Source organism: Euprymna scolopes, chromosome 26 (genome assembly GCF_053919585.1).
Source record: "Euprymna scolopes isolate OS-2025 chromosome 26, ASM5391958v1, whole genome shotgun sequence".
In the NCBI taxonomy this organism is placed as follows: domain Eukaryota; kingdom Metazoa; phylum Mollusca; class Cephalopoda; order Sepiida; family Sepiolidae; genus Euprymna; species Euprymna scolopes.
Genome location: NC_136507.1, coordinates 61253181 through 61279738, shown reverse-complemented (window position 1 = coordinate 61279738; position 26558 = coordinate 61253181). Strand labels below are relative to the sequence as shown.

Here is a 26558-nt window from a genome sequence, read left to right as displayed (position 1 = left end):
AAATTACTGATGTAATTCTATGATTTTTATTAATGCGAACGCTGGCGGAGCATAATTGTTTTTTAAAAATCAATTTTAACACTATCATCTGTTTATTTATAAGTTTAGACAATGATGATTCTTAAAACGCTAATTTCATGTCATAGGTAGAAGAACAGCGTTCTAACATACCCACTTACATCTATGTGGTCGATGTTCATAGGTTAACTGATTTTCATATTGCTTTGCAAAAAGACCTCCCATTAATTAACAATTAAGCTTTTAATTGCTTTTTTGATTGATGATTATTTTCATTTTAACATGACCCATCGTTTTATTGTAACCAGTAATAATAAAGACAAACACAGTGGTATAATTAACAAAAAGTGTATTAACAAAAGTATATTACAAAAGTACTCGTCATGATTCTGGAGCCATAACTGCCACGAATCGCTACCCATTGAACGTGTTGGATGTAACTATATTTATAATCTCTGCGTAAGTCTGTTATTTCTTTGAATAGGTATATTATCTTACCCCACAACAAGAATATTTTATATATTAGCATTTTGAATGAAAATAATCATTCCGGTGATTTCTGGTTAATTTACTTCTCAGGGCACCGATTCTTGGTTTACTCGGTTTTCCGAGGCAACGCCGTCTGTGTGTGATAACAATGAACAAAAGCTAGGAAATGATATGGTCATCATAAGTTTAAAAGAGTTTCTCCTTCCTCAACTTGGAAGTCTCCACATTTCCTTTCAAAGGATCTCCAGATTCTTGTACTTGAGTAAGTTGGACGGTCTACTGAAGTATATTTATTCAATTTTGTACGCCCCCAAAGCCTGGGATTTTCCACGCAGCAATATAGCGTGCATTATCTGTGATTCCTTCTCGTGAAGCGTTAAGTGTCTATTTCCTTCTTTTTTTTTTCTCTCATTAAACGTTTCCCAATTTCCCCTACGCGACGCTCATTTTCCAGTCAAGTTGGCGCAAACGAGAGATTTCTAAGTTTCTGCTTCACTCATCTTCACACTTAACACTTTGAGCCTGACCTTTATTCATCCTGAATTAATAGGAACTTTTCTGAAAACTCAAAAGAGAAACAAAACTTCGATTAAAGAAGATCACCAACTACCACCAGGGAAGTGATGCTAGCTAAGTGGTTAATGGCACGGACTGACAACCTGGGTGCGCCAATTCGAATCCAGTTTGTTTCACAGAAACACTTTCACTTAGGGATGTTGGCAACCTGCACGTAGTACCCGATGGCTTTCTAGAAGGAATTCCAACTAGAAAGATATCAGGGGAAACGAATGCCAAGAATAATCATCTGATTCATACGAAATGAATTGATGATGATGATGATGATGATGATGATGATCATCATCATCATCATCATCATCATCATCATAAACAACAACAACAACAAACGTCATCATCATTTTATCATCTTTTTTCTTTTGGTCATTAGTCAGACGTTTTCTGGCAGCCTCTAATCCCGGGTCTCAAAGCTTGGCAGTCTTGATGATTAAATCCATTTAAATCTCACAAAAATCCTTGTTGATGGTCTGCATCCTAGTTTTCTTGCTTCATCCCGTTTCCTCCGACGTTCCACTTCAAGATCCCTGCATTTTCTTATCTAAGAATCATCCTTTCATTGTAGCCAAAGGGGCTCATCATGCTTTTAAAATTTTCATCTCACCAAGAAGGTATCATAACTGATCTGACCCGGCATTACATATTCGCCTGAACCTTCTTTTGTAATTACGCTGAACACAGGACATGTGAAGTAGGGGTCCGGAACACATTTCTATACCTAATTATGCTCCTAAGATAGTCAAGGAAATCTTTTTTGCCAAATTCAATTCGAAATCAACTCTTTAATTACAGTAGTTCCATTACACTTACCACAATGTTGTTTCCAGTCGCCTGGTAGAACAATTGAGGTAGCAAGATCAGTACACAGAAGCCCCCCCCCCCCCAAAAAAAAATATGGGGAGAGATGATAAAATGGCTTTGAAAGAAAAAAAAACATAACTAAGGACTTGGCCAGAGATAAGTTGCCTTTCGATTAATTCTCTTTCCCCCCACCTTCTATTTTCTCTCTCCATCTTCCTTTCTGGCTTTTTCTCTTTTTCTAGTGCTATATCTACTTCTTCCAGTCCCCTTTATACCTGTATCTTTCCTTTCTTCTCACTTAGTTTCTCCGTTCTTGTTCTCTCTCTCTCTCTCTCTCTCTCTCTCTCTCTCTCTCTCTCTTCATCAGTCTGTCCAATTTCCCATCAAACGAGTATCATTATTTTCATTTTTTGTGTCTTTTTTTCTAATCTTGCGTTTCACGAATAATTTCCAACTTCCAGTTTCCATTTCGCTTGTGTCATCCACCAGAATTAGGTATTCGTCAACTGATTCCATCCATGTCTTCAGTGGTCGATCATGAAGAGTAAAACGTGAACCTTAATTCTACTTTCAGCACCCTCATAACTTTTGCTTCCCTTATTTTGTCCTTTAGTTCTCACATTCTATGTTTCTGGCGAAGGAGAAAGAATAACTGTTTTTTTTTTCTGCTGGTTTCATCTAGCCATATAACATTTATCATTGGTTAGTTTTTTTACCTTAAAGTGGTATTATTTTTTTAACTCCTTATAGCAAGTGGTTTCATGCCTTGTCTGGAGCGATTTCCGTAAAAAAAGTCTGGTTTTGGACCATCAATGTTGTGTCGATGTGGGACACATTTTGAATTATTTTCAATGACTTACCGTGTGTATTATGGCCGGTAGAATGACACTGGCAATTTTTTCCAACTTTCGTCATTGACTATGTGCCCTCCTCTGCCAAACTTTCACAAAAAACACTTGTCAAGCTACAACCATTATATAGGATTCCCCTCATTCTTTATCTGTACCTAAATCTAAATGCAGATTCCATGAACAAAGCTTCTTTCCCAGAACTACCCGTCTGTGGAACATCGTTCCACTGGCCTGCTTCCTGACTGAATACAACATGGTAACCTTCAAATCTTGTTGAGCTGTCCTCATATAATCACATTCTACTCAATTTACACCATTAACAATTATTACACTACCACCTTACATTCATTAACCCTTATCCTCGAGTGACCTTCGGGCCTTGATAAGCGGTGACTCCCAAGTGAAAAAAAACATACAAGAATACAGGTCGGACATGTGCATTGTATGAATTCACACACGTTGGGATCCATAAATTTTGTAAAACTGTCTCGCTTTTATTTCGATTTCCAAAACTAAGAACTGTGGTAGAGTGTTCACATTCTGTCAGCCATGACTGAGTAGAATTATAAATTTTTGCTATTCTTAGTTTCTTTTTATTTCATTTTTATTTTTTATATCTTTTTAAACCTTTTTCTTTTCGTTCGCCCCACTCAAGCTATATTGCCATTAAGACGTTAACAGCTATGTGATTTAATCTAGCAAAAGGAATAATTTGATGTAAGGCCTGTGGAGTGATTTCTGATATCTTGACATTGACTTCACATCGACCCACTGGACAAGGGAGGCCTCGTTAGTCCTAGTCAACAATCTTCCAGGAACTGGAGACTCGAATACAAATATCTTTTACTTTTATGTACTCCTTCAGCAATTGTAGGTTTGCAAGCTGGATATTTGGCTGCCAAAAGGTCAAAGTTCAGAAGATTTTAACCTTTGCGGTATCTAGCTAACTATTCAGCCAATTTTGAGTCTAAACATTTTAAATTTTACATAAAGGGTATTAAGACATGCAACAAGCTTTTTAATCAGTTTTTGGGCGATAATTTGGCTACCAAGAGGTCAAAGTTGAAAGACTTGACCTTTGCAGACTCTACCAAACTCCTCCATCAATTTTGGGTCTAAGCACTTGAAATTTTAGATGTAAATTACCTGGACATATGCACATAAAGTTATGAATAGTACATAGTGCCCGAGCAAAGTCAGGCTGAACTGCTAGTATAATAAATTTATAACTTAAAATATTGCAGCATTAACACTTGATTGTAAAATGTTAAATTGAATTTTGAAAAAAATTCTTAATGTTGCAATATTTTAAGTTTATTTACTATATTTTTTACTAGAATATCTTGTCTTTTTTTTTTCCAGTTTTAACAACTAGTCCTTTTACTTTTCTAAATTTAATCTTAACTGTATTACTTTTCATGCTCGCATTTTTCTATGTAATAATCGAACAAGGAAAATAACTCCTATCTTTATTGAAAAATAAATGTGCAAATAAATAAAAATTAAAAACTGAAATGACTTCACTGCATCCCAGGCAGCACCGGTTCGATACAGCTAGTATTTTAGATATATTTGTCTTTGTTGTTGCTTTGATCTAACCTACCTGGCTTGTTTGGAGGTTCAAAGAATCCTGGCAATGACGAGCAGCTTTCTTGTCGATCAAGCGGAACACCCGATGGATTCAATGATCGGGAAAACCTTCGCTTCTTCAATAAACTTGTTCTACGACCGACACGGAAAAATCCTGATGGATTGGAATTCATTTGGCAGGGTCGGTTGTATTTTAGGTTATCTTGAATGTGCATCCTCCAAGTGGCTGATGAGTTAAACGATGGATCTGCCGATTGGCACCTCCAGAGGCACTGTAAAAAACCCCAAAAAAACAACAAACAATAAAGGGTTAACATTAATAAGGCTTAAAGACAGGGACGTGTGTTTATATCACATGAAAACTACTCGACAAAACTCTAGTACATTTTTGCAGACGTATCTGCGATCCTTGATACGGCATAATTATGTTGACACACCGGTTCTCTTTAGATCACCAAAGTTAAGCAACACAGTCTAGCCAGTACACGATGGGTGATCATTTGGGAGTATCACGCGCTGAATGTAGAAGAATGTCAACACCTCCGGCAACTCCAGCATTCTATTTGACCTCCAACTGTCTCGACCCTGTCCTGCTGCTGGATCAGGTTGGCTGGGATGAGAGAGTGAGGCTGGCTCTGTACAAACCAGCTTCATTTTCAACAAACTCCTTCCATGAGTCATCTATCATCCTTAGGATGATCAGGTTGTTTTCGTTGTTTTTAGTGTTTTAAGTAAACTACAGTTTTTGAAGACGGACCCTTTGAATAGATTTATAATGGGCCCTGAATCAATGATTAACGTTTATATAAGACTAGCGGGGGCAAACAAAAGAATAAGCGAAGTAACAACCCTGTTTAAATATTATATATAAAAAAAACAATGTTAAAACTTCTTTAAAAAAATCATTGCCTGGGTGTTTGTGTTATGGGGAGGCTTGAAAAAAAAACAGTTTTGGTAAGTAGTTAGGATCGAACCTGAAGCCTTGAGGCGAAGGTGGAAAATAAAGTGTGCAAAAAACCTGACACATTACCAACTCGGCCAGCAAGAACGAGTAACTGAGACATGTTTGAATTTATTTAAGCATTAAAACCAGAATTGACACGTGTCCACAATAAATGTTAACTCTGTTACTTCTATTTGACCTCATTAATGAGGTCAAATAGAAGTAACGGAGTTAAGTTTTACTGAGGGGCAGCTTTTGGGTTTGTTTACCCAACTTCCCAACTTTGGCTGTTTGTTTCCCCAAGATGTTGGGGTGGGGGTTGGGGTGGGGTTTAACCAGCTCCCCATAAAAATGAGATTGTCCAGATTGAATAGCAATTGTCTGATATAAGGAGTTTAGCCCCACATTGATGAAAGCTGATTGCTTGTGGTCCAGGCGTGATGCCAAGAACAGTGTTTATTTAGTGCTTGGCCCTGGACCTGGCATTATCTACTGCCAGGCCCTCATTTGGGGTCCAAGACACTTAGGCATGGAGCCGGTAAGGGGAAGTGGGGGTCGAGGGTCATTCTAAACTAAGAGCTAAGTCTTTGAAAAGACTTTATTAAGTTCCCTACACTAAGACACTATCACCATAATACCTCATTCTTACCATGGAGTTTATCTACTTAAAATCTCTCCAGCGTATGAGTCGGCTTTATATACACTCTGAAAAATGAATTTTTACATGTTAACAAAACAAAATTGTATGTACAAACAAAAGGATTTTTTTTTTTAACCTAAATGAAATGGTGGGGAGGGGAGCAAACTAAGATACACACAAAAAGAAAGAAAAAGAAAGCAACCAAACAAAATGCCTATGGGGGCGGGTTAGTAAGAGATCCTCTCAACCTACTTCTAAATATGGAGCACTCACTGTCTTTCGGTCCGAAGGTCAAAAGCAAGCAGGTCGTTCCCTAGTGGGGCGTGGGGGACCTAGGGACGATGTTTCGAAAACAAATTAGATAGGGATGGGCGATATAGGGAATGGACAGCATCTTCCAAGATAAATGTAGGTATAGGGGCAACAGACCGAGGACAAAACAAAGGGTTGACTGGGCATCTTTGGAAGCTCTCCTATTGCCGATGGGAAATAAAATCGAGGACAGGATCAACTATCATACTTGCCTTAGTCTAGCACCTAATAAAGTATTTTCCACTCAAAGTGGTTACAACTTAACTACTCCTACTCTAAAAAACCTTTGTTCGGGGCTGGATTCTGTAGAACCTTAGCACCGCCTGACCAATACCACTAGGGTGGGAAAACAAACTTAAACCTAGCGCCTCATTGGGTGCACAACACTAGTGTTGTGCACCCATCTCCTATCAAAGTCTATGCGATGTAATCTTTTCCAATCGCATCTTATCTTTACTTTACTTTAAGCTGATGCTTAAAGCAAGCGACCAGATCCTGATCCGAAACAGATTCAACCCCATAGAGAATGTTAAGACGTAACCCATGTCACTAACCTAGATACAGCTAGCATCATGAGAAACACCAACTGTTTCTCCTCAGTATATGGCGGGTCCATGTTGTCGACGACGTACGCCAAATCAAGTGGCACCAACCACTTGGGGTTGATCTGAGCCGTTACCTCTCCGATGTAGTCCCAGAGCCTCTGAACTCCGCTGCAAAGAAAAAAGGCGTGATCCCTTGTTTTATCCTCGTCATCCTTGCAGCTGGGGCAAAAGGGAACGTATTCATCCCTCTTGCAGTCCCGGGCAACACTCCAAAAAGTGGCAGCGCATTCCAGACAAGCCTCCATGTTATAGAAAACTCTGAATTGTTTAAATAGCTTCTAGCTGGTGCCCAATTCCACTGAGAGAGGACCTCCTCCCTCGACATGTGCAGCTGCTCAACCAGTTTGACATGCCTCCGCACGACCCTTCAATCCAAGTCTTTACTTGCGAATCCAAGTCTTTACTGATAAATCGCCCTTCGTCTGTACTTCTGACCAATTTTTGTCCAGCTGGAATCCAGGCCCGAACCACACTCCGAGAATCTTTACCGGGCCATCCGTCCAGCTGAACCCGCCTGGAAGCGAGTTTACTCCAGTCCAGGCGCCCAACGGACTTGCTGCGATTGACTACGACCCCTGTGACACTTTCATATTCAGCGACTGCCTCCATCACCTCTTTGAAATCGATCCTTCACCTTACGAAAACGGTGACATCATCAGCATACGTGGACACCCTGGTGAATTTGCCAGCAGGTAGAGCTATGCCGTGCAGGACTGGTCTAGTCGCCTCTTCCCTTAATTTGCAAAGGAAGGGCTCCAACGCCAGGACATACAACAGAGGCGACAGCGGACAACCCTGGCGCACCGACTGAGAGACCCCAAAGGACTCTGACAACCTACAATTTACTTGTACCGCTACCGCAGGATTATGATACAGAATAGAAATCCACTTGCAGAAGTCCAGACTAAAGCCGGCGGTCTCCATAACAGATTCCAAGAAACCATGGTCGGCCCTATCGAATGCTTTGGACTGATCTAAATTGATCAGCGCAGCTCCTGTGTCGTCTTCTAACCCCTCTATGATCGCGTGCACCAAGTAAAAGTTGTTTTGAATCGATCTCCCCTTCACAGAACAAGTTTGATCCAGTTCGACCAAGTCACCGATAACAACCTGCAGTTGGTTTGCAATAACGCGGGACAAAATCTTCAACTTTGTGTTTAGCAGAGTGATGGGCTATAATCATCTAAGTCCTCCTCACCAACATGCTCTCTCTTCTTCAGTAGTGTGACCACTCATTTGGTTACCTGCCCAGGGATGGATCCCTGAGCAAACCAGTGGTTAAACACACCCGTCAGAAGAGGAACAAACATGGGCGACAGCCTCAAATACAGTTCGTAGGGCAGACCATCGAGCCCTGGAGATTTGTTGTGGCCAACCTGCTTCAACGCAATAATTACTCCACACTCTGTAACCATCCCATCACAGCTAGCTGCTCGGGCTGCAGTAAGCGGAGTGAGCTGGCTAAATAGCTGCCAAACTCCTGGCTGCAGAGTCTGGGTAGTTGGGTAAAGCGTTCCTCCAGATGTTGACGAAACCCACTGCAAATCTCTCAAGTCGATACGAGCATATGTCCTTCCTGATTTTTCACCTTCCGAATGTACCCATCCGAGCCACATCTTAAGGCAGCCTTACGCTCAACAGCATCAACGTTCACAGCTTCGTTAGAGACTCTTTTTAACCTAGCTCTAACTACTTGACCTTCGTAACGCTCGCTAGCCAAGTGCTGGTGGTCCCCCTTAACTACTGCTATCTCTAGGGGATCCCCACCAGCCACCATCCGGGTTAGTCTATCATCTAGGTGCCTTTTGGTCTGTGTCCTAGTTAATACAAGGTGTTGGCTATATTGGACACAAAAGAGCCTAATGGTAGCCTTAAGTTTAACCCACCAGCTACTCCTGGTAACCGCCCCCACTAACTCCCGCTGAATCAGTGTTGTCAGCTGTTCCCGGAAGTCGTTCGTCTCCAGTAAGGAGGCGTTCAACTTCCAGTAGCCAGCCAACCTAGGCCTATTACCTACTCTCAAATGGGCCATTACTAATTTATGGTCCGAATGACCTAGCCAGTGGAATATGGGACAAGATAAGAAATCTATGTCACCTCTTTTAACTAACATCCTGTCCAAGTAAGTACTTGGACCGGAGGCCACGTTATTTTGCCATGTCCACCTCTCCTTCCCCGGGTGATCCAGATGGAACCTGTCGACAAGATCGCACAAGGCCATCAGGTCAGACAGGCTGCTTTCACACCTCTCCGACCCTCTATTCCCCCCGACCTTATCTATCTTGGGGTCCAGGATGGCATTCCTGTCCCCCATTAAAACTACCCATGCCGGACCCGCCGAAAGGAACACCTCCACCTGCCAAAAAAAGGAAACCCTCTCACCAGCGATATTGGGTGCATAAACAGCCAAAATCCGGAACTTACTGCTTTTAACGGCAGCATCAACTACGACCAGCCTTCCATGAGTGTCTGCATGAACTACAGTAACCATCGCAGATAGGGTGCGACTCACTAGCACAGAAACCCCACGGCTATAAGAATTGCCATATGCTGAGTAAACATCAAAGCCATCCACCAGCACATCACAATCCCCGGGCCCAACAAAGTGGGTCTCCTAAATTGTAACAATATCTACCTCAAGGGCCACGAGCTCCCTCAGCATGCGAGCAGCCTTGCTTCAGGATCTCATGCCCCTCACATTCAAACTAGCTAGGTTCAAGTTCATTGTGTCCCTAACTAGTAATATTCATCTATTACGGGTCTAAAGTCCTCAGGGGTAAGGACCTCAAAGGTCTGGCCGAGACTGCCAATCAACAGCTCTGCTGCAGGCTGACAATCCCGAGCCAGGCCTCCTATGTCCAGGGGAAATGTTATTTTCAATGCTCTATACAGGGATAGGTGAACATGTATGGGGACTCTCATTTCGCTATAATCTGATTCAGAGAGGGATGCTCTTCCTCAATTATCTTCAGTCCTGGAATTGCCTCTTTGGCCTCCCTAAGCATTTTCCATAACACTTTGATCCATGCGCCCTTGTCTTTTCTGACGAAGGTGACACATGTGGTGCCTCATGGGAAGTTTCTTGGGTCTTGGATTCTTTTCCCATCTACATACAAGAGGTTTGCCAACTGCTTTAGTTGCTTTTTCTGCCTCCCGTTCAACTCTGCTTGTACATCCACCTCGTCCACCTTGCAGATCCTCACCCCAGGCAGAAAGGGCAGCTTTCTTGTCTTCTCAGTTCTTGTCAGTTTCGGAGAGGCTACTGCCTTCTCCTCTGGAACAACTTTGTCCTCTGGGGCTTCTACCTCCTCCTCAGCTTCCTTCCCCTGTAGCTTCTGCATTTCTACTACTACAAAGTATAAGGCCAGAACGTTCTGGTTTACCAACATCTTGATGAAGTTGTCCTTTGGTACTCCTACCGACCCTTTCTTCTTAGTGTCCAATGTTACAAATGACACAATCCTGCCGCTCAAGGTTTCTAATGTGCCTGGCTCTGGTCTTATCACATTTCCCTCTGTCAGGGCTTGGTACTTGGTACGGAATAATTCTCTATATTCCTCCGGGGTCCTCTGTGCCTTTGGGCCCCATAGAGTTTTGCCAGGGCTACTTTCCTGCACCGGACTAGTCCACTTCTCCTCCGGCGCCTTTTTTGCCTCACTTTTACTAGCATCCCTCTCTGATGCTGATGAACTTGTCTCCACTTTTATTGTTGCCATATGCAAATTTAGGGACTGCCACCTCCTCACATCTTGCCTCTTCTGCGGGCTGCATCCTGCTAACCTCACCATCCTCCGTGCCTCTCTTTCAGCCGATGGATACAGACCACTGTCTGTAAAGCTCCTTGGTAACTGCCATATCCCTCCAGGGGATTCCTCGAGCCAGCTCTTTAAGCTTTCTGGCATTGCTGCCACTTTACCCGACAACGGAACGTCGCTTGAAGATCCGAACTGAAAAAACTCCCCCTCGATATCTCCCGACTCGGACCCTGAAGCTGAGCTTGGCGTCAGGGTATCACCGGGTGTGATACCCCCAGCATGGACACTGAGGAACCACCGTGTATGGTGCCCTCCGACAATGGCACTGGAATGCCACCGGATGTGGCATTTCCCAACAACGACACTGGAATGCCACCGGATGTGACATTCCCCGACAACGGCACTGAGGCACCACTGGGTGTGGTGCCACCCCAACAACGGCACTGGAGCACCACCTGGTGTGGTGCCCCCTGACACAGTCCCTACACCAGGGGCGTCCCCCATGGTGGCAGAGGCAGAGGCCTGCCCCCTCTAGTTGTTGGGCCAGTGCCCTTCTCCGAACCGCTGATTTGGAAACTAGGGGGACTTCACCTAAAAAGGCACGTCAGTTTCCCCTATCCCAGCTGGCTGCTTAAGTCGGATCCAGACACTGGACTATCTGCAAAAAATATAAAACGAAACAATTAGTAAATAACAATAAACAAAACAATGCCTTAAGGACCACTCACCCAAAGAATGGGGTCGGTCCTTTGAGGCCAAACAATAAAACCCTTGAACTTGACCAAAGATCGATCAAGTGGGTGGTCGTTGCCGGTCTTTGAGCTAAGCAAAGTTAGTATATTGAGAACAGATACTACACTTTGATCTCGGCCAAAAGATTGCCGATATTTAGCCTTTTGGCCCCGGCCTTGGCATTATCCACTGCCAAGGCCTCATTTGGTGTCCGAAAGAGCTTAGGCACCAGGGCCAGTAAAGTATATTCAGGCCTCAGGCGAAAGTTTTTCCATATGAAGTCACCCATTGATATCCTTTCCGATCCCTCTTTCGACGGTAACAGGACATCCCACGTGGCGGCATAGCGCTTGACCATATATTGGGCGGGGATCTTTAGCTCACCCAAAATTTCCATCATCTTCTCCTTTGGGATTCTCGTCAGCCCTTTCCCTTTTGCATCAAACGTTATCAGGGAAACTGACCTCTCTGTAAGGGCTTTGAAGATTCCCAGGATCGCCTTCAGCTCGTTGTTTTTCATGTATTCTTGATACTTGTTCTCAAAAAGGTCCTTATAATATTGCAGGGTCTTCTTCACATTGGATCCCCAAGCTTCCGATATTCCTGGTCTTTCTTTCTGTGTGCCTGTCCAAGTTGTAGTTTTTTCCACTTGTTTTTGGGCCGCTGGTATTGGGGAATCGTCTGACGTGAGGGCTGGCCATGTTTCCATGCTGGCTGGTGTTGTAACATCCCCCACCCCGGGGAGTACCCATCTACTACTATTACTTCTATCGACTTGGTCTTTCGAAGTATCTCTGCCGTTGACTTCCGGGGACTGCTGTTCTCAGATTGCGTCTGAGTCGGCGGTGGCGTCGATGATGGTGTTTCCTCCTCCAGGACCCACCACCACTTTACAGGTCTTCTATTCTTCTTCTTTGCTGTCGTCGCTTTCCATTCTTCGTCGGCGCCTGGAGCCTCCTGTATAAACTTTTTCCAGACCGCAAGTACTTGCTCTCTGGTCGTGGCGACTATGGTTGCCAGCAATGTCCATGGTCTCGTTGTCTCCGCTTCCATGATGGAAAAAGGCCCTGAGGTGGCATTCATCATGGCAACTCCTGAGCTGGCAATGCTCACCGAACCTTGCAGGGTGCCCTTCGGGGCGGCGTCCCCTGCGAGCGAGACCCTACTGGCCGCTATCGAGCTTAGGGTGCCTTTTGGAGTAGCAACCCCTGGAACCAAACCGACCGTACATGAACCGACCGAACTGGGGGCGGCGACCCCCGGAACCGAACTGACTGCACTTGTACTGACTGAACTGGGGGTGGCGACCTCCGTAACCCTTCTCGAACTGAGGGTGGCTTTCGGGACAGCACCCTCCGAACCCTTCTCGATTGCTACACCAGGGGCGTCCCCCATGGTAAAGAGGCAGAGGCCTGCCCCACCTAGGTGGTGGCCCAGTGCCCTTTCCCAACTCGCCGATTTGGAACTAAGAGGACCTTCACCTAAAAAGGCACGTCAGTATCCCTTAGTCCTGCCGGCTGCTTAAGTTGGGTCCAGACACTGAACTATCTGCAATAAAATAGAAAACGAAACAATTAGTGAATAACAATAACAAAAAACAAAATAATACCTTAAGGACCACTCACCTAAAGAATGGGGTCGGTCTTTTGATGCCAAACAATAAAACCCTTGAACTTGACCAAAGATTGGTCAAGTGGGTGGTTTACACATGTTTTCTTTTTGCGATTGCATGTGTCACAAAAATTACAAGCATAACTATATAATAGACAAAAGTGATTAGTAGTAGACTGCCCAGCGTTACCCGGTCATAAAATATACATAATTAATTTTAATTAATACATATTTCTTATTTATTTAAGCACGTCTGATTGAACACGACAGAGTTATTCTTTTTTCCGATTTTTCTGGATATCTTTTCTAATTGCCGAGCGGCCTTTTTTATTTCAGCTGACATGTTGTATAAAATGGCGCCCAAAAGTTCTACTCAAGTGCTTTCTATCAGTGCTGGTCCTGGATATGACCTTAAACTATATCCAGCGGTGAGACCCCAGCTTGCAGGCTTTGGGGAGTGTGGAGCCACCCTTTAATTACCATTGCTCCCAGGCCCACTCTGACCCGGAGTGGTAGTAACTGTTAGGGTCCCAACTATGGGTTAAATAGAAACCGACTTGAAAACAACAAATATATTCTATTAAAAGAATGTTCTTCAAAATCTTTGGATTCGGCATTAAATAACCTGAAAAGGATTGATATGCTGTAAAACAAAAACTATCAGGAGCAATTTTTGTTGTTATCGTTTTCTTTTTCTTTGAAGCTTGGTGTATTTATAGCTTTATTTATTTATTTATTTTTTGTAAAGTTGGGTACATTTATTATAAACCGTCGGTATTAAACGTAACGTTAAATTCTTTAAAAAAAAATGAAGTAAAAAACGGAAAGAAACTGAGATATGTGCATGCAAGTATTATATTTTTTCTTAACGGTTCACTTCTTGTAAGTAAAAAAAAAAAGTACTCGAGCTGAGATCAAAACGGATACCTAAAGACAGTGAGTCAAGTACGATAACCATCAAACCAGCTTGCCACGAGCTTTAAAATGTGTTTTCAAACCTACTTATTCTTAACATGAGAAATCTTTCATGTTTCCCGAGTGCACATCTGTAGTCATGAAAAAGTTGACAAACAGATAAAAATCCGATGACCTCCCAAGTACCAAATTTAAAAAAAAAAACTGTCCTCACACACACACATTCTCACTTTTATAGATATGTATATATATATATATATATATATATACTAGCAGGGAGAACTGACATTAACCGGGACTGAATTAGCATTAATGAATGTTCCACGCTTCCAATACTTTTAATGTTGTCGAAATGAGTGAAATTGCTCATTTTTCAATCAAATTGATTAATTGCCTGCTCTAGTCAGGAACCCACTGCATTGTACCAGAAGCAATGACTTAGTCAGCAATGCATTTTAGTCTACATTGCACTGTAGAGAACCTACTGTTGATTTTTAAGAAACTATTTTTATATAATGGCTTGAATTAAAGTTTAAAATGCAAACGTTGTGTATCATGATTCAATTGTGTTCTAAACAGAAACATTCATTTCGAACACGCCCCCATCTTATCAAAGAATATACTGTTGATTTTATATGCTGGGGCTTTCTGCTTGTGTGGGGATAAAACTTCTCAAATCTACTTGTGACGTTAGGTTGTATAAGGCGTTAACTATACTCAAAATCAGACTATTCCTTCTTTATTTAGATCTTATTGATTTTTGATACTTATCAGAGGCATTCCGATACAAAACCTATCTAAAAACACTGCTAGACACATAAAGCATATTTCTGCAGTATTTCGACTGGCATGGTTAGCTGTTATCACCGAAAGCGCAGTTCATTGTTTGTATCCATTCCACAAAGTTATTCTTCTATTTTTTCCGATCGCCTTGGATTTCTTTTTGTCAATGATGACGCTGTAGAAGTGCGATAGAGATTGTGCAACCCTTGCTTCACTACAAATACGTCATCAATCAGATATCCATTTAGAAGGTATCCATTATCACTCAAGACAGAATGGTGGCCATTAGCGACAACAATTCTTGTTATAGTTACATTTTCTGTTCTTACCTGTATAAGGTTAGCGGCAGTTGGTATCTGCCGATTAAAATGTTTTTGGCGTTGTTTCTGCTGAACTTTCAGCGCAAAACCTGATCCCAGAATTCCCTGCAAATAGAAAAACGGAAATGGAAATGATAATAAGACCTTTAAGATCACCATTAGCGATGTTCAAAAATTCCTAGCTTGCATTTTTTCCATGGAAAACATAGAAAATGAATAATATATTAAAAACAGATTTTGTACTTTGTAATTGTAAAGCATTAGTGTAACATTTTGTGTTATAACTTTAGGAGAACACTCGGCAGACGTTATGAGACAAAATATAAAGATAAGCTATGTGTCTGAATGATAAAATATATATTGTTATATCCTGTTTCAACGGTATATAATTATGACAAAATATACCGAGTGGGATGCATAACAAAAAGGTTTATTGATACTTCGCAATAATACAAATACAAAATGGCTACTTGCTTTTGAAGTTAGATAAATGTAAATGAAGGTAAAGAAAAAGGAACTTAGCGTGTGAGAGCTAAACGCTCGTCCCTGGGAAGCTTGGTTAACCGGAGTACACTTGTAGAGTGTAAGACAGAGACTGGTAGGATGCAAGGCTGCAGGGCAAAACTGCAAACAAGGTAAGACGCCCCTACCTTAAAATGGTAGCTCTTTTATATACGATTTCATATCCGGTTCGATACGTAGTTATGTCCCTTATAACATATATAATGGGAAAATAATGGACCGATCTGTTGCTGAAAAATAAAGGGGGCTTACGGAACTGAAAAATAAAAGGAGATTTATATAATGAGAAAATATGGGGCAATATGAGACTGGAAAATAAGAGGGAGCTTATATAATGAGAAAATAAGGGCATTTTGAGACTGGAAAATAAGAGGGGGTTTATATGAATGGAAAATAAGAGGCATTATGAAACTAGAAAATAAGAAGGGGCTTATATGATGGAAAATAAGGGCCATTATAAGACTAGAAAATAAGAGATGACTTATGTGATAGAAAAATAAGGGGCATTATGAGACTAGAAAATAAGAGGTGATGTATATGATAGGAAAATAAGGGGCATTATGAGTCTGGAAAATAAGCGGGGCTTATATGATAGGAAAATAAGGCGCATTATGAGACTGGAAAATAAGAAGGAGCTTATATGATGAGAAAAATGCGACTTATAGGACTGAAAAATAAAATGTTATATGATTGGAAAATAAAACCTTAGATATATACATAAATTATGTGCTATAATCCCCAGAATTCTCTCTTTTTTATTTTAGAAACTGTGCTACAACTTCACAGGTGACTTTAAGAGGAACAGTTTTAATTGGTTGGAATTAATATAATTTGGAAGGATACAACTATGTTAAGTCTGTATACTGTACACCTGTATATAGTAGTACAATCATGTTGAAACAATGGTTCTCATTAGATCACCAAAGTTAAGCAACATTGAGTCTGGCCAGTATCAGATGGGTTCAGCATTTGGGAATACCAGGTGTTGTATGTAGAAGGACGTCGACACTTACGACAGCTCTTGCATCTCACCTGTCCCCCAGCTGTCTCGACCCTGTCCTGCCATTGGATCAGGCTGGATGGGACGAGAGAGTGAGGCTGGCTTTGTTCAAACTAGCTTCACTTTAAACAAAATCCCAGCGCATGTCATCCATTATCATCATCCTAGGGTGATCAAAGATTCTTTGTTGTTTCGACGGATGAACACTGATTGAGTGTTGACATCGTAGTTGTGTGTGTGTGTGTGTGTGTGTGTGCTTAGAGGTTGGACACTGAAGTGTGGACATGGGAGAAATGGTAACTAAGAGATGGTCCCCTCCACACACACTCCTGAAAGCTTCCAAATTGGGACTTCACTACCGGACATAGTTTCTAACTTGGCGATTACTCTTTGTAACCAAACCAAACCAAACCAAACCAGACCAAACCAAACCAAACCAAACCAAACCAAACCAGACCAAACCAAACCAAACCAAACCAAACCAAACCAAACCAGACCAGCTATTTTTGGTAGTTCTATATTTAATGACCTATTTTTCCATGAATGTTGACTCAGCATATCTGAGCAGCTTACACACACTGCCAGAAATATGGCAAAACAGCTAATGAAAAATCATTAGACCAGAGGACATTGCCAGGAATATTTCCTTAGGAATCCCCGGCAGAACGGCGAGCCAGAGCACATGGGTGAAATTGATACATCCGTCTTGAACAGGAAGAAGTACAACATTTTCTTACAATTTCTTGCTACACATTATTTAAAAAGAATTATATTTATTCATGGAACTTATGGTAAGTTGATGTTATAGTTTTATTATATTATATTATTTATTAATTATATATTATATTATTTTATTTATATTTATTGTATTTCCAATTTTTCTTCATTGTAATTACTATACGATAGCTGTTTTTCTTTTTTTCTTGCATTTAAAAATTTGATCAGAACTCGGCATATTCCGGCAGTTCATGTGACCTGTTACTATATGCCGATGCATCATCATGGAAAAACGGGTCTTTAAATTGCAGAAGTACACTATTGTTTAATCAGCTCAGATTAGAGGATTGTTCAGTTTTAATGCAAATTTTCTGCTTTTAACATTTATTCAATAAGTTAAACATTTTATAAGGAATACAAGTTTTAAAATTTAACATTATTAGTGTGCGCATTATTTGGATTCTTCAGACTACTGGTCTCATCTCAAGCGCTTTTCACGTAACCTTCTTCATGCGTATCTTGTTGAACACAGGAATTGAACTCAGGAATCTGCATAGAATTTTGAACGTAACCCTTTATTCAATCCCGAATGCACACCATAAAGGAATGGTCCTATCCTGTCTTCATTATGAGTGAAATAGCAATGTGTGTTCAATTAATCATTTATAATTTTTGTTGTTTTGTTATTAAATAACAGGAAAATGGTTGATAATCGATATTATTTGGATTACTGTTCTCATCTTCAATGTTATTTTCACAACATATTAGTCGATGTAACCTTCGACCTTCTACAGGTGTTTGTTTTGTTGTCGAACGCGAGAATCTTTCTGCCGAACTCAGTAATCTTATTGTCAAACTCGGTAATATTTCTGTTAAACTTGGAAATCTGCACGAATATAACCTTTTTATTTAATCCACGGGGGTAGTATGCTCTTTTTCCATCAGCCACGACTGGGTAGTAGTCCTAAGTAGTTCGCAAGTGTACTTTTGAGTGTCACCCCGCACTAAGGATTGAACCTTCAACCCCCGAGAGGGTGTAACTTACAACTGAATTCCACCAAGTGCTTTATCCATTATGCCAAATAATATGAATAATCAATCTTCATCTCCAAAACTTCAGAAACATTACATCTAAGTAATTTTTAAAAACGTGGCTGAAATTTGAGTCAGATCAAGACTAGTGTTTTTAATATGGACTGGTTCATTTGGTATAATGGTAAGAGTGTTTTGTAATGGACCGGGAGATTGTGGTTCAATTTTCAGTCAATTCATATCCAAGACTTAAATAATGATACTTGATGTTCCTTTTCTAAACACTCGGCATAAAGAAGGGAGGATCAAGAGCAAGTGCAGTAATCCTAAGAACGGAGTGCCACCCTAACTTAAACCTCAGTATAACAGCTAATGAAAAGGAAGCTTTAGAATCACCTTCGAGTATAATCGGCCATGTAGCTTAGCTACAGCTACTAGAAGCGATATTATGTAACTAATAAGGTGAAAATAAAATAAAACAGTCAGTTTCAAGTGCACCATTACAACTGTAAACAAATATTTGTTTATCTCCATCTGCTTCTCGTCCCTGAAACACATTATAAAAGGATTGCTTCACTGTAGACCACAATGTGTTCGTATTCAAATCTAACATCAACAAATTCTTGTCATAAATCATACTGTCATAAAACTTTGTTCATTCCGTTCATCATTTTCAACCATCTCATAATATTCTTCATCATTCAACTGATAAAATCCATCCTCCTCATTAAATCATATCCTCGAGTGGCTTTGGAGGCCTGAATAAGCGGTTACTTATTAGTAAAAGAAAATGGAGAGGTTCAGAAGTATATAACACTCGATCTGAGAATGCATATGACATCAAACATCCAAATCAATCAAATCAATCGATCTCCAATCCTGGTACAAAGATAAAACAATCGTGATTGAGTGTACACGGTTCAAATCACACGAACTAAACTGGTAATTATAGCACAAACAATTTATTACCAAACCAGTCATTCCAGCAGAGACTTTTTTTGACGACATGAGCCAATTTAATATCCTTGACAGAGTGTTTGTTGAAAGAAGCTAGAATTTTATTGCCAAGAAGCTGCGCCTGAGGTCGTGTGTGCTAATCATTTGATGACCGTGGCTGACAACAATACATCATATTTATTTTTATCTCAACCTGATTGTAATTAAATTTAGAATGACTAAACAGTTAAGCTTTTAAAACTCACACATACACACACAAATGGTTGAATCACTCTATCACTCCAGAAAATATATTACTCCTGATGCAATCCTCTGTCAGTATAAGAATCAAATACGTCCTAAGATGGAGTACCTTTTCCTGTCTTGATAGAGTACTGAATATCGATTTTGAAAAATATTGGGGGATATCCTTCATACCGATTGTCACTATCCAGCTCCCCTACTCCCCGGGGAGTTGGTCTCTATTTCCCCTTCACTCCTCACATCAAAAATCAGCCTTGTGTCTAATTTGTTTGGTGGGGGAGCAAATAAATATCCTATGGCCTCTTTCTTACAGAAGAGAGGCTGCTAGTCTTTCTCTACTCTATCGTTATTTTCATGGTGGTTACTCGACAAAGCTCCAATCTATGGTTCCACTCTGTAAAACATTCACAACAAGAACTCGTCTAGCTACAACTTTTATTTATAAATAATGTTCTTTTCTTCCTCTGTTTACATTAAACAAAACATAACTTCCATGAGCAAAGTTTCTTTCACAGAACTATCCGTCAGTGAAACACAGTACCACGCATGTGCTTCTCAGCTGTCTACAGTATGGTTGCTTTCAAGTCAAATGCAAACAAATTCTTGTTCAGCCGTCCTCTTAAATAATGAAATTCTGTCTAGTTTCATGCATTATTTCCAATCTTCTGAAGATGGTGTTTTACTGTCCATCTGACAAACTTTGAGCCTTGATAAGCAGTCATTCATAAGTGCATAAAAAAACACAGTAGAAAGAAAGAAAAACACAATTGGTAAATTGTTTCAAATAGTGTATAATGATATTCTTCTCATATAATTATTCTCAGTACAAACTCAAAAAAATGTACCTGAAGAAGGTCGGATGGTTGCATCAGCCGAAACGTTGTGAAAATAACATCAAGATGAGAACAGTAGCTTGAATAATGCAAAAAGTACAAAATCTATTTATTAATAAATGGAGATAAACATTTTATCATTGCACTCAGGCATATTGTATGATGTTACTCGTTTTCACAAAAACTTGACAAACCATAACCACAAGCAGGTCTGATTAAACAAAATCGATCCATTTCATTCAATTTTTGATTTCTTCTGATGTCGCTTTTTAATCGTGTGCAAGCGACTCTATAAGTCACTCCGTTGGTCGGTCTGTCGGTCTGTCCATAACACCTTTGTGCTTGGCCTTTTGGCCAAGATCAAAGTGTAGTATCTGTATCCAATGTCGTGGACAACATGAGGCTGCCGTGGGATCGGGAAAGACAAATGGTCTATGCTACGATCCTGACCATGGCGAGAATGGTGATTTAGACGTCGTGTCTGCGGGGGGGGGGGAATGGTTGTCTTTTTCTGATCATGATCTGATCGCTTTCTTTAAACACCAACTACGGGTGAAGATCAGATGTGATAGAAGAAGGCTGCATCGCACGGCATTTGACAGAAGATGGATACATGTAGCAAGTCTGTGTGTATGAAGAGGAGCCAAACCAAATTTGAATACGTGTTCCCCACCTAGGTGTGGAACGCGCAGTTCCATAAAGTAAAATTAAACAAGTAGCCTCTCAGCTAGCTGAGTATGTGTTTCATTCCTCCCTGATTAGGAAGCCTCCGAGATCCCCACCCCCTTCCTACTTGCAATTTTTGTTTTCACCCCTTCCTCTAAATTTCATCCATCTTGGAGAGAAAGAAATACAAACTAACCCCCATCCCTTACCCACAAAATTTTCTTTTCTCTATTCACACGCATCTAGAGGGCATCCCCACTTAGAGACTGGCCCGCAGAAGCGAGGTTCCTTTTACAAACCTAGTGGGACGGCCAGTCTATCAACTAGACAGGGTGGGGAGGGTCCTACTAATCACCCCCCTTTTTTTAAAAAAATTTTTCCCCCACCTTCCACACAAATGAATTATTGTACCATTTTTATTGTTATCTTTTTTGTTTTTACACGTCAATAAAAAATTTTTTAAAAATTAGGAGTTAAGTAGAACGTCTCCCAGCATGAAAGGGTGAATGCGGTATTATGGTGAAAGAAGATACTAGCTGGGAGAAACTTTTGATTTTGTTTAGTTCTGGAGTGACAACGATGACCAACAACCCCCATATCCCCCCTTTTGAGTTAGCCATGTGCCTAAGTTTTTTGTTCATTGTTGATTTTCAATGTATCTTTAACATGAATAAAAGATTTAATATCTCAAAGTGTAGTATCTGCTCCGGCAGATACTGCAAGCAAAGACCATATGTGGGGGCGACCTTACATATAAGACCTTGGTCAATGTAGGAGCAACCCTTCATACCAATTGTCAGTAGCAAGCTCTCCTAATCCCCGGGGAGTTGGTCCCCATTTCCCCTTCACTCCTCACATTAAAAATCGGCCTTGTTCCTAATTTGCTCGGTGGGGGAGCAAATAAATACAGCTTTTCTTGGCCTTTTGGCCAAGATGAAAGTGTAGTATCTGTTCTGGCAGATAATGCAAGCAAAGACCATATGTGGGGGCAACCCAACAAATAAGACTTTGGTCAATGTAGGGGCAACCCTTCATACCAATTGTCACTATCCAGCTTCTCTACACATTAAAAATCGGCCTTGTGCCTAATTTGCTCGGTGGAGAAGCAAATAAATACCAACCCTTCATAGCAATTGTCACTATCCAACTCTCCTCCTCCCTGGGGGTTCGTCCCCATTTCCCCTTCACTCCTTACATGAAAAATCGGCATTGTGCCTAATTTGCTTGGTGGGGGAGCAAATAAATACCAACCCCACATATAAGACCTTGGTCAATGTAGGGGCAATCCTTCATACCAATTTTTTTTTTTTTTTACAAGGTGGTCACCACTTATCAAGGCCCGGAAGCCACTCAGGGATTGGGGTCATTTCATGTACAGGACGTTAGTGTTAAGATTTAATAAAGTGTCTACTTAAGGGGGCGGTTCATCAGAAATTTGTTTACGTTAGACTTGAAGACATCCAGGTTGTAGTCAGGTGGGAAACAGGCAGATCGAACAGAGTTCCACAGGCGTGCAGTTCTAAGAAAGAAGCTTTGTTTATGGAATCTACATTTTGATTTAGACACAGATAACGATTGGGGGAAATTTTTCACAGTGGATTCGGCTAGACGGGTGTTTTTCGTGAAAGATTGGCGAGGGAGGACCAGAGATTCGAGTTCAGACAAGCACCTGGCATGGAAATAACGATAAAACAAGGATAGGCTCGCAACGTCTCTTCTGTGGGAGAGAGGTTGCAGGGTAGAGAAAAGGGCATCCCCACTAAGCCACGAAGTCTATTTTGTATTCTGTCAAGGCAGGATAGGCTGTTTTTAGCAGCTCCTGCCCAGATATGGCAGCAGTATTCCATCCTTGGACGTACTTGGCTTTTATATAGATAGAGAATTGCATCAGTAGTGAGATATCTTCTGGAGCGGTAGAAGGATCCCACCATCTTTCCAGCGACCTTGGCAACAGACTTGATGTACGTGTTCCATTTCAGATCAGGAGTAAAGGTCAAGCCCAGAAGCTTGTCAAAACATGGGGCTTCTCCTAGACGAGAGCCATCCATTTTAATTGATTGATGCCAGATGGGGATCAGAGCGTTGATGATCTAAAGATAGGAGCTTGGTGATAGATGCATTAAAGGTAACCAGCCATGTCTTCCCTCACTAAACCACACGCTCGAGATCAGAGGAGAGAGAATCAGAGAGAAGTTTGTCATTTACAGCCTTTGATGTGTTGCCATAGATGGTCGTGTCATCAGCATAGATGTCAACAAATGATTTAAGTATGTGTTTAGGGAGATCATTGATGTAGATCAGGAAGAGAGTTGGGCCCAGGATGGACCCTTGAGGGACTCCAGCATTAATACTGCTGGCCTCTGATTTTTGTATATCGACCACTACTCTTATGAGCCTATCAGAGAAAAATGATTTAATGATTGAGAAAACATTTCCAGTTATACCATAGCTGGAAATCTTGTGAAGTATGCCTTTATGCCATAACTTGTCGAAGGCCTTTGATATGTCAAGAGCAATTGCCCTAGAAAGGAAGCCTTTGTCAAGAGATTCACTAATCCTATGAGATATAACCATTAGCACATCTGCTGTAGATCTTGCAGATCGGAAACCATATTGCGTGCCACTAAGAAGGTTATTTCTGCTGAGATGGTTGACTATTTCTCTATTTAATATAGATTCCAGAAACTTACTCATAACACACTGGAGACTTATTGGTCTGTACTGAGAGGGAGATGACTTATCATCTGAATTCTTAAATACAGGGCATACTGATAAGGTTTTCACGGGTGTTGGAAAGCACTTCTCTTTAAGGCAACGCTTAAACAGTTTCGTAAGTATGGGAGTAAGTTCTGGTTGAAGCTTTTTTAACGCTATAATTGGGATGCCGTCAAGGCCAGTTGCTTTACTGGAATCAAGGTTCTTCGTTAGCTTGCCCCAATTGTCACTATCGAGCTCCCCTACTCCCCGGGGAGCTGGTCCCCATTTCCCCTTCACTCCTCATATTAAAAATCGGCCTTGTGCCTAATTTGCTCGGTGGGGGAGCAAAAAAATACCCTTTCCTTGGCCTTTTGGCCAAGATCAAAGTATAGTATCTGTTCCGGCAGATACTGCACGCAAAGACCATATAAAATATAAGACCTTGGTCAATGTAGGGGCAACCCTTCGTACCAATTGTCACTACCCAGCTTCCCTACTCCCCGGGGAGCTGGTCCCCATTTCCCCTTCACTCCTCACATTAAAAATCAGCTTTGTGCCTTATGTGTTCTGCGGGAGAGCAAATAAATACCTTTTTCTTGGTCTTTCGGCCAAGATACAAGTGTAGTATCTGTACCGGCAAATACCACATGTTGGGGCAATCCCACATATAAGACCTTGGACAATATAGGGGCAATCCTTTATACCAATTGTCACTATCTAGCTCCCCTACTCCCCGGGGAGCTTGTCCACGTTTCCCCCTCACTCCTCACATTAAAAATCGTCCTTGTGCCTAATTTGCTCAGTGGGGAAGCAAATAAATAAAAAAAAAACAATATAAGACCTTGGACAATATAGGGGCAACCTTTCATACCAATTGTCACTATCCAGCACCCCTACTCCCAGGGGAGCTGGTCCCCATTTCCCCTTCACTCTTCACATTAAAAATCGGACTTGTGCCTTATGTGCTCGGTGGGGGAGCAAATAAATATCCTTTTCTTCAAGTCATTCTCCAGATCATTCAAGTTGTATTTGAAGGATTCCAGTTTTTTTTAAGCATTCAAGTCATTCTTAAGGTCATTCACTTCATCCTAAGTCATTTATTTTTTATTTATTTAATTCATTTCAGCCCATTTTACGGTCATTTTTGTTTATCTTTAAGAATTTCATTTTAATCCTACATTCATGCATTCATGCATTCATTCATTACACGTGGGCACGCGACTAATGGCTATCGGCCTTGTTATATCACAGCTGAAATTTTTAATGAAAAAACTAAATCAGAGAATTTTTATTCCACTTAAAAGATTTCTCGAGGAATACCGTTTCTGAATTTTTGAGATGAGTATGGCTTATTCGTATTATTTGGATTCTTCAGACTACTGTTCTTATCTTGACTGTTATTTTCACAATATTTCGGTCGATGTAATCTCCACCCTTCTTCAGGTGTATCTTCAGGTTAAGGTTATATTACATATCTTGTTGTGTCCTTTTCAGGACAATTATATTCTCAAATTATTACATGTGAGTACTTGTCCTTTTTGGAACAACTTTATTTCTCAAACTACTACATGTGATAAATTTTCCTTCTCAAGGCAACTGTATTCCTTATATTATTATATGCGATACATTCTCCTTTTCAGAATTTGTTTATTTCTCAAATTATTAAATTTGATAAATTGCCCGCCTTAGGAAGAATTTTCAACTACTGGTCCAGAAATCCTTAGTTCAGATTTTCTAAACCGAACTGTCTTGCCAGTGATAATAACCAACCCCACATAGCAACTATATGCATCATGTTTTTGTGGAAATTAAAACGTAATGATAATACAGGGTGGAACGATATTATTGTCTTAGAAAAGACATTCTTTATTTCTTGCAGACCATCTACTAGTTGGCCAGATGTGTACAAATCCCAAGAGCGACAGAAGCCTTCTATCATGCCTGCAAGTGACACAATGTTCAACAAGCGAGATTGGAAATGTGCTGCTGTACAACTCATGCTCTCTACTAATCCAAGTTATGACAACAGGACCATTGCCAGCACCCCCAAAATGCAAATCCGAACAGTTCAACGCTTGAGGGTATAGCTCAACAAATGTTTCCTGCCATGGTTATGGTCTTCGGTGTGGTTTTAAGTGAGGGCCAAATCATACCACTTCACATCTGCGAAGTCTGCTTGAAAGTCAACACCAAAGTGTACCTGGATATGCTCAAGTATGTGGTGATCCCCCTGGTCCAATCAGATAGCAGCTGGCAGACCCTGGGTGTGGCCCATATCCAAAGAGACCCAGGCTTGGCTTCTGAAGGAGTGCTACAACTTTGTACCCTTCTCACTATCCCATCTCCTCCCCCAACCTGAATCACTGGACTACTTCGTTAGATCATATGTTGAGAATATCACCAACATGACGTCCCACGGCACCAAAGCCAGCTTAATCGCCGCCATTTGCTGTGTATTTGCCGAGTATTCGCCAAACTCCCACCGGTGGTTGTGAAAAAGACTTGCTCCCAATTCCGGATGCATATTGAGGAGGTGATTGAGACTAAAGGCGGCTAAATTGAATAGATGTCAGATCTACTACATAATCAAGTCACCTGAATTGATTTTTTCAATGAAAGTTTTAAAATAAATCTGTTTTCTTTACTGCAACACTTTTATTTGTTCCACCCTGTACTTTCAACTCCATGATTTTTGTTTTGGTAATGTTGACTCATTTTCATTTTTGTGAGATTTCTAAGGCTGACATTTCCTTTTTTATTAGCCTTTTCAAAACATTTTTTTTTATTAGCCTTTTCAAAACATTAATGTGAAACAAAATGTTGAAAACAGTACAAATTCATAAGAGTTATAAAAATTTAGGTTCGGCTTATTAGTTGTCCACATTTTATTCTAATAATCATTTGCCTAATGATATAAATTCAGAAATAGAATTATTTGCTGATCATCATCATA

At 40.8% G+C, this 26558-nt stretch overlaps 1 protein-coding gene across 2 annotated transcripts in view; it reads right to left on the bottom strand.

The window, feature by feature from the left end:
* Positions 1-26558, bottom strand: part of LOC145248106 (potassium voltage-gated channel subfamily KQT member 1-like) — a 760452-nt gene that overhangs the window by 81978 nt on the left and 651916 nt on the right. For both annotated transcript variants that reach the window (XM_080109897.1, XM_080109898.1), the window contains exons 8-9: positions 14948-15043; positions 4336-4594 (exon numbers count right to left, since the gene is read on the bottom strand). In XM_080109897.1, coding sequence (XP_079966023.1) covers positions 4336-4594; positions 14948-15043 — 355 coding nt within the window. The remainder of the gene's footprint in view (positions 1-4335; positions 4595-14947; positions 15044-26558) is intronic.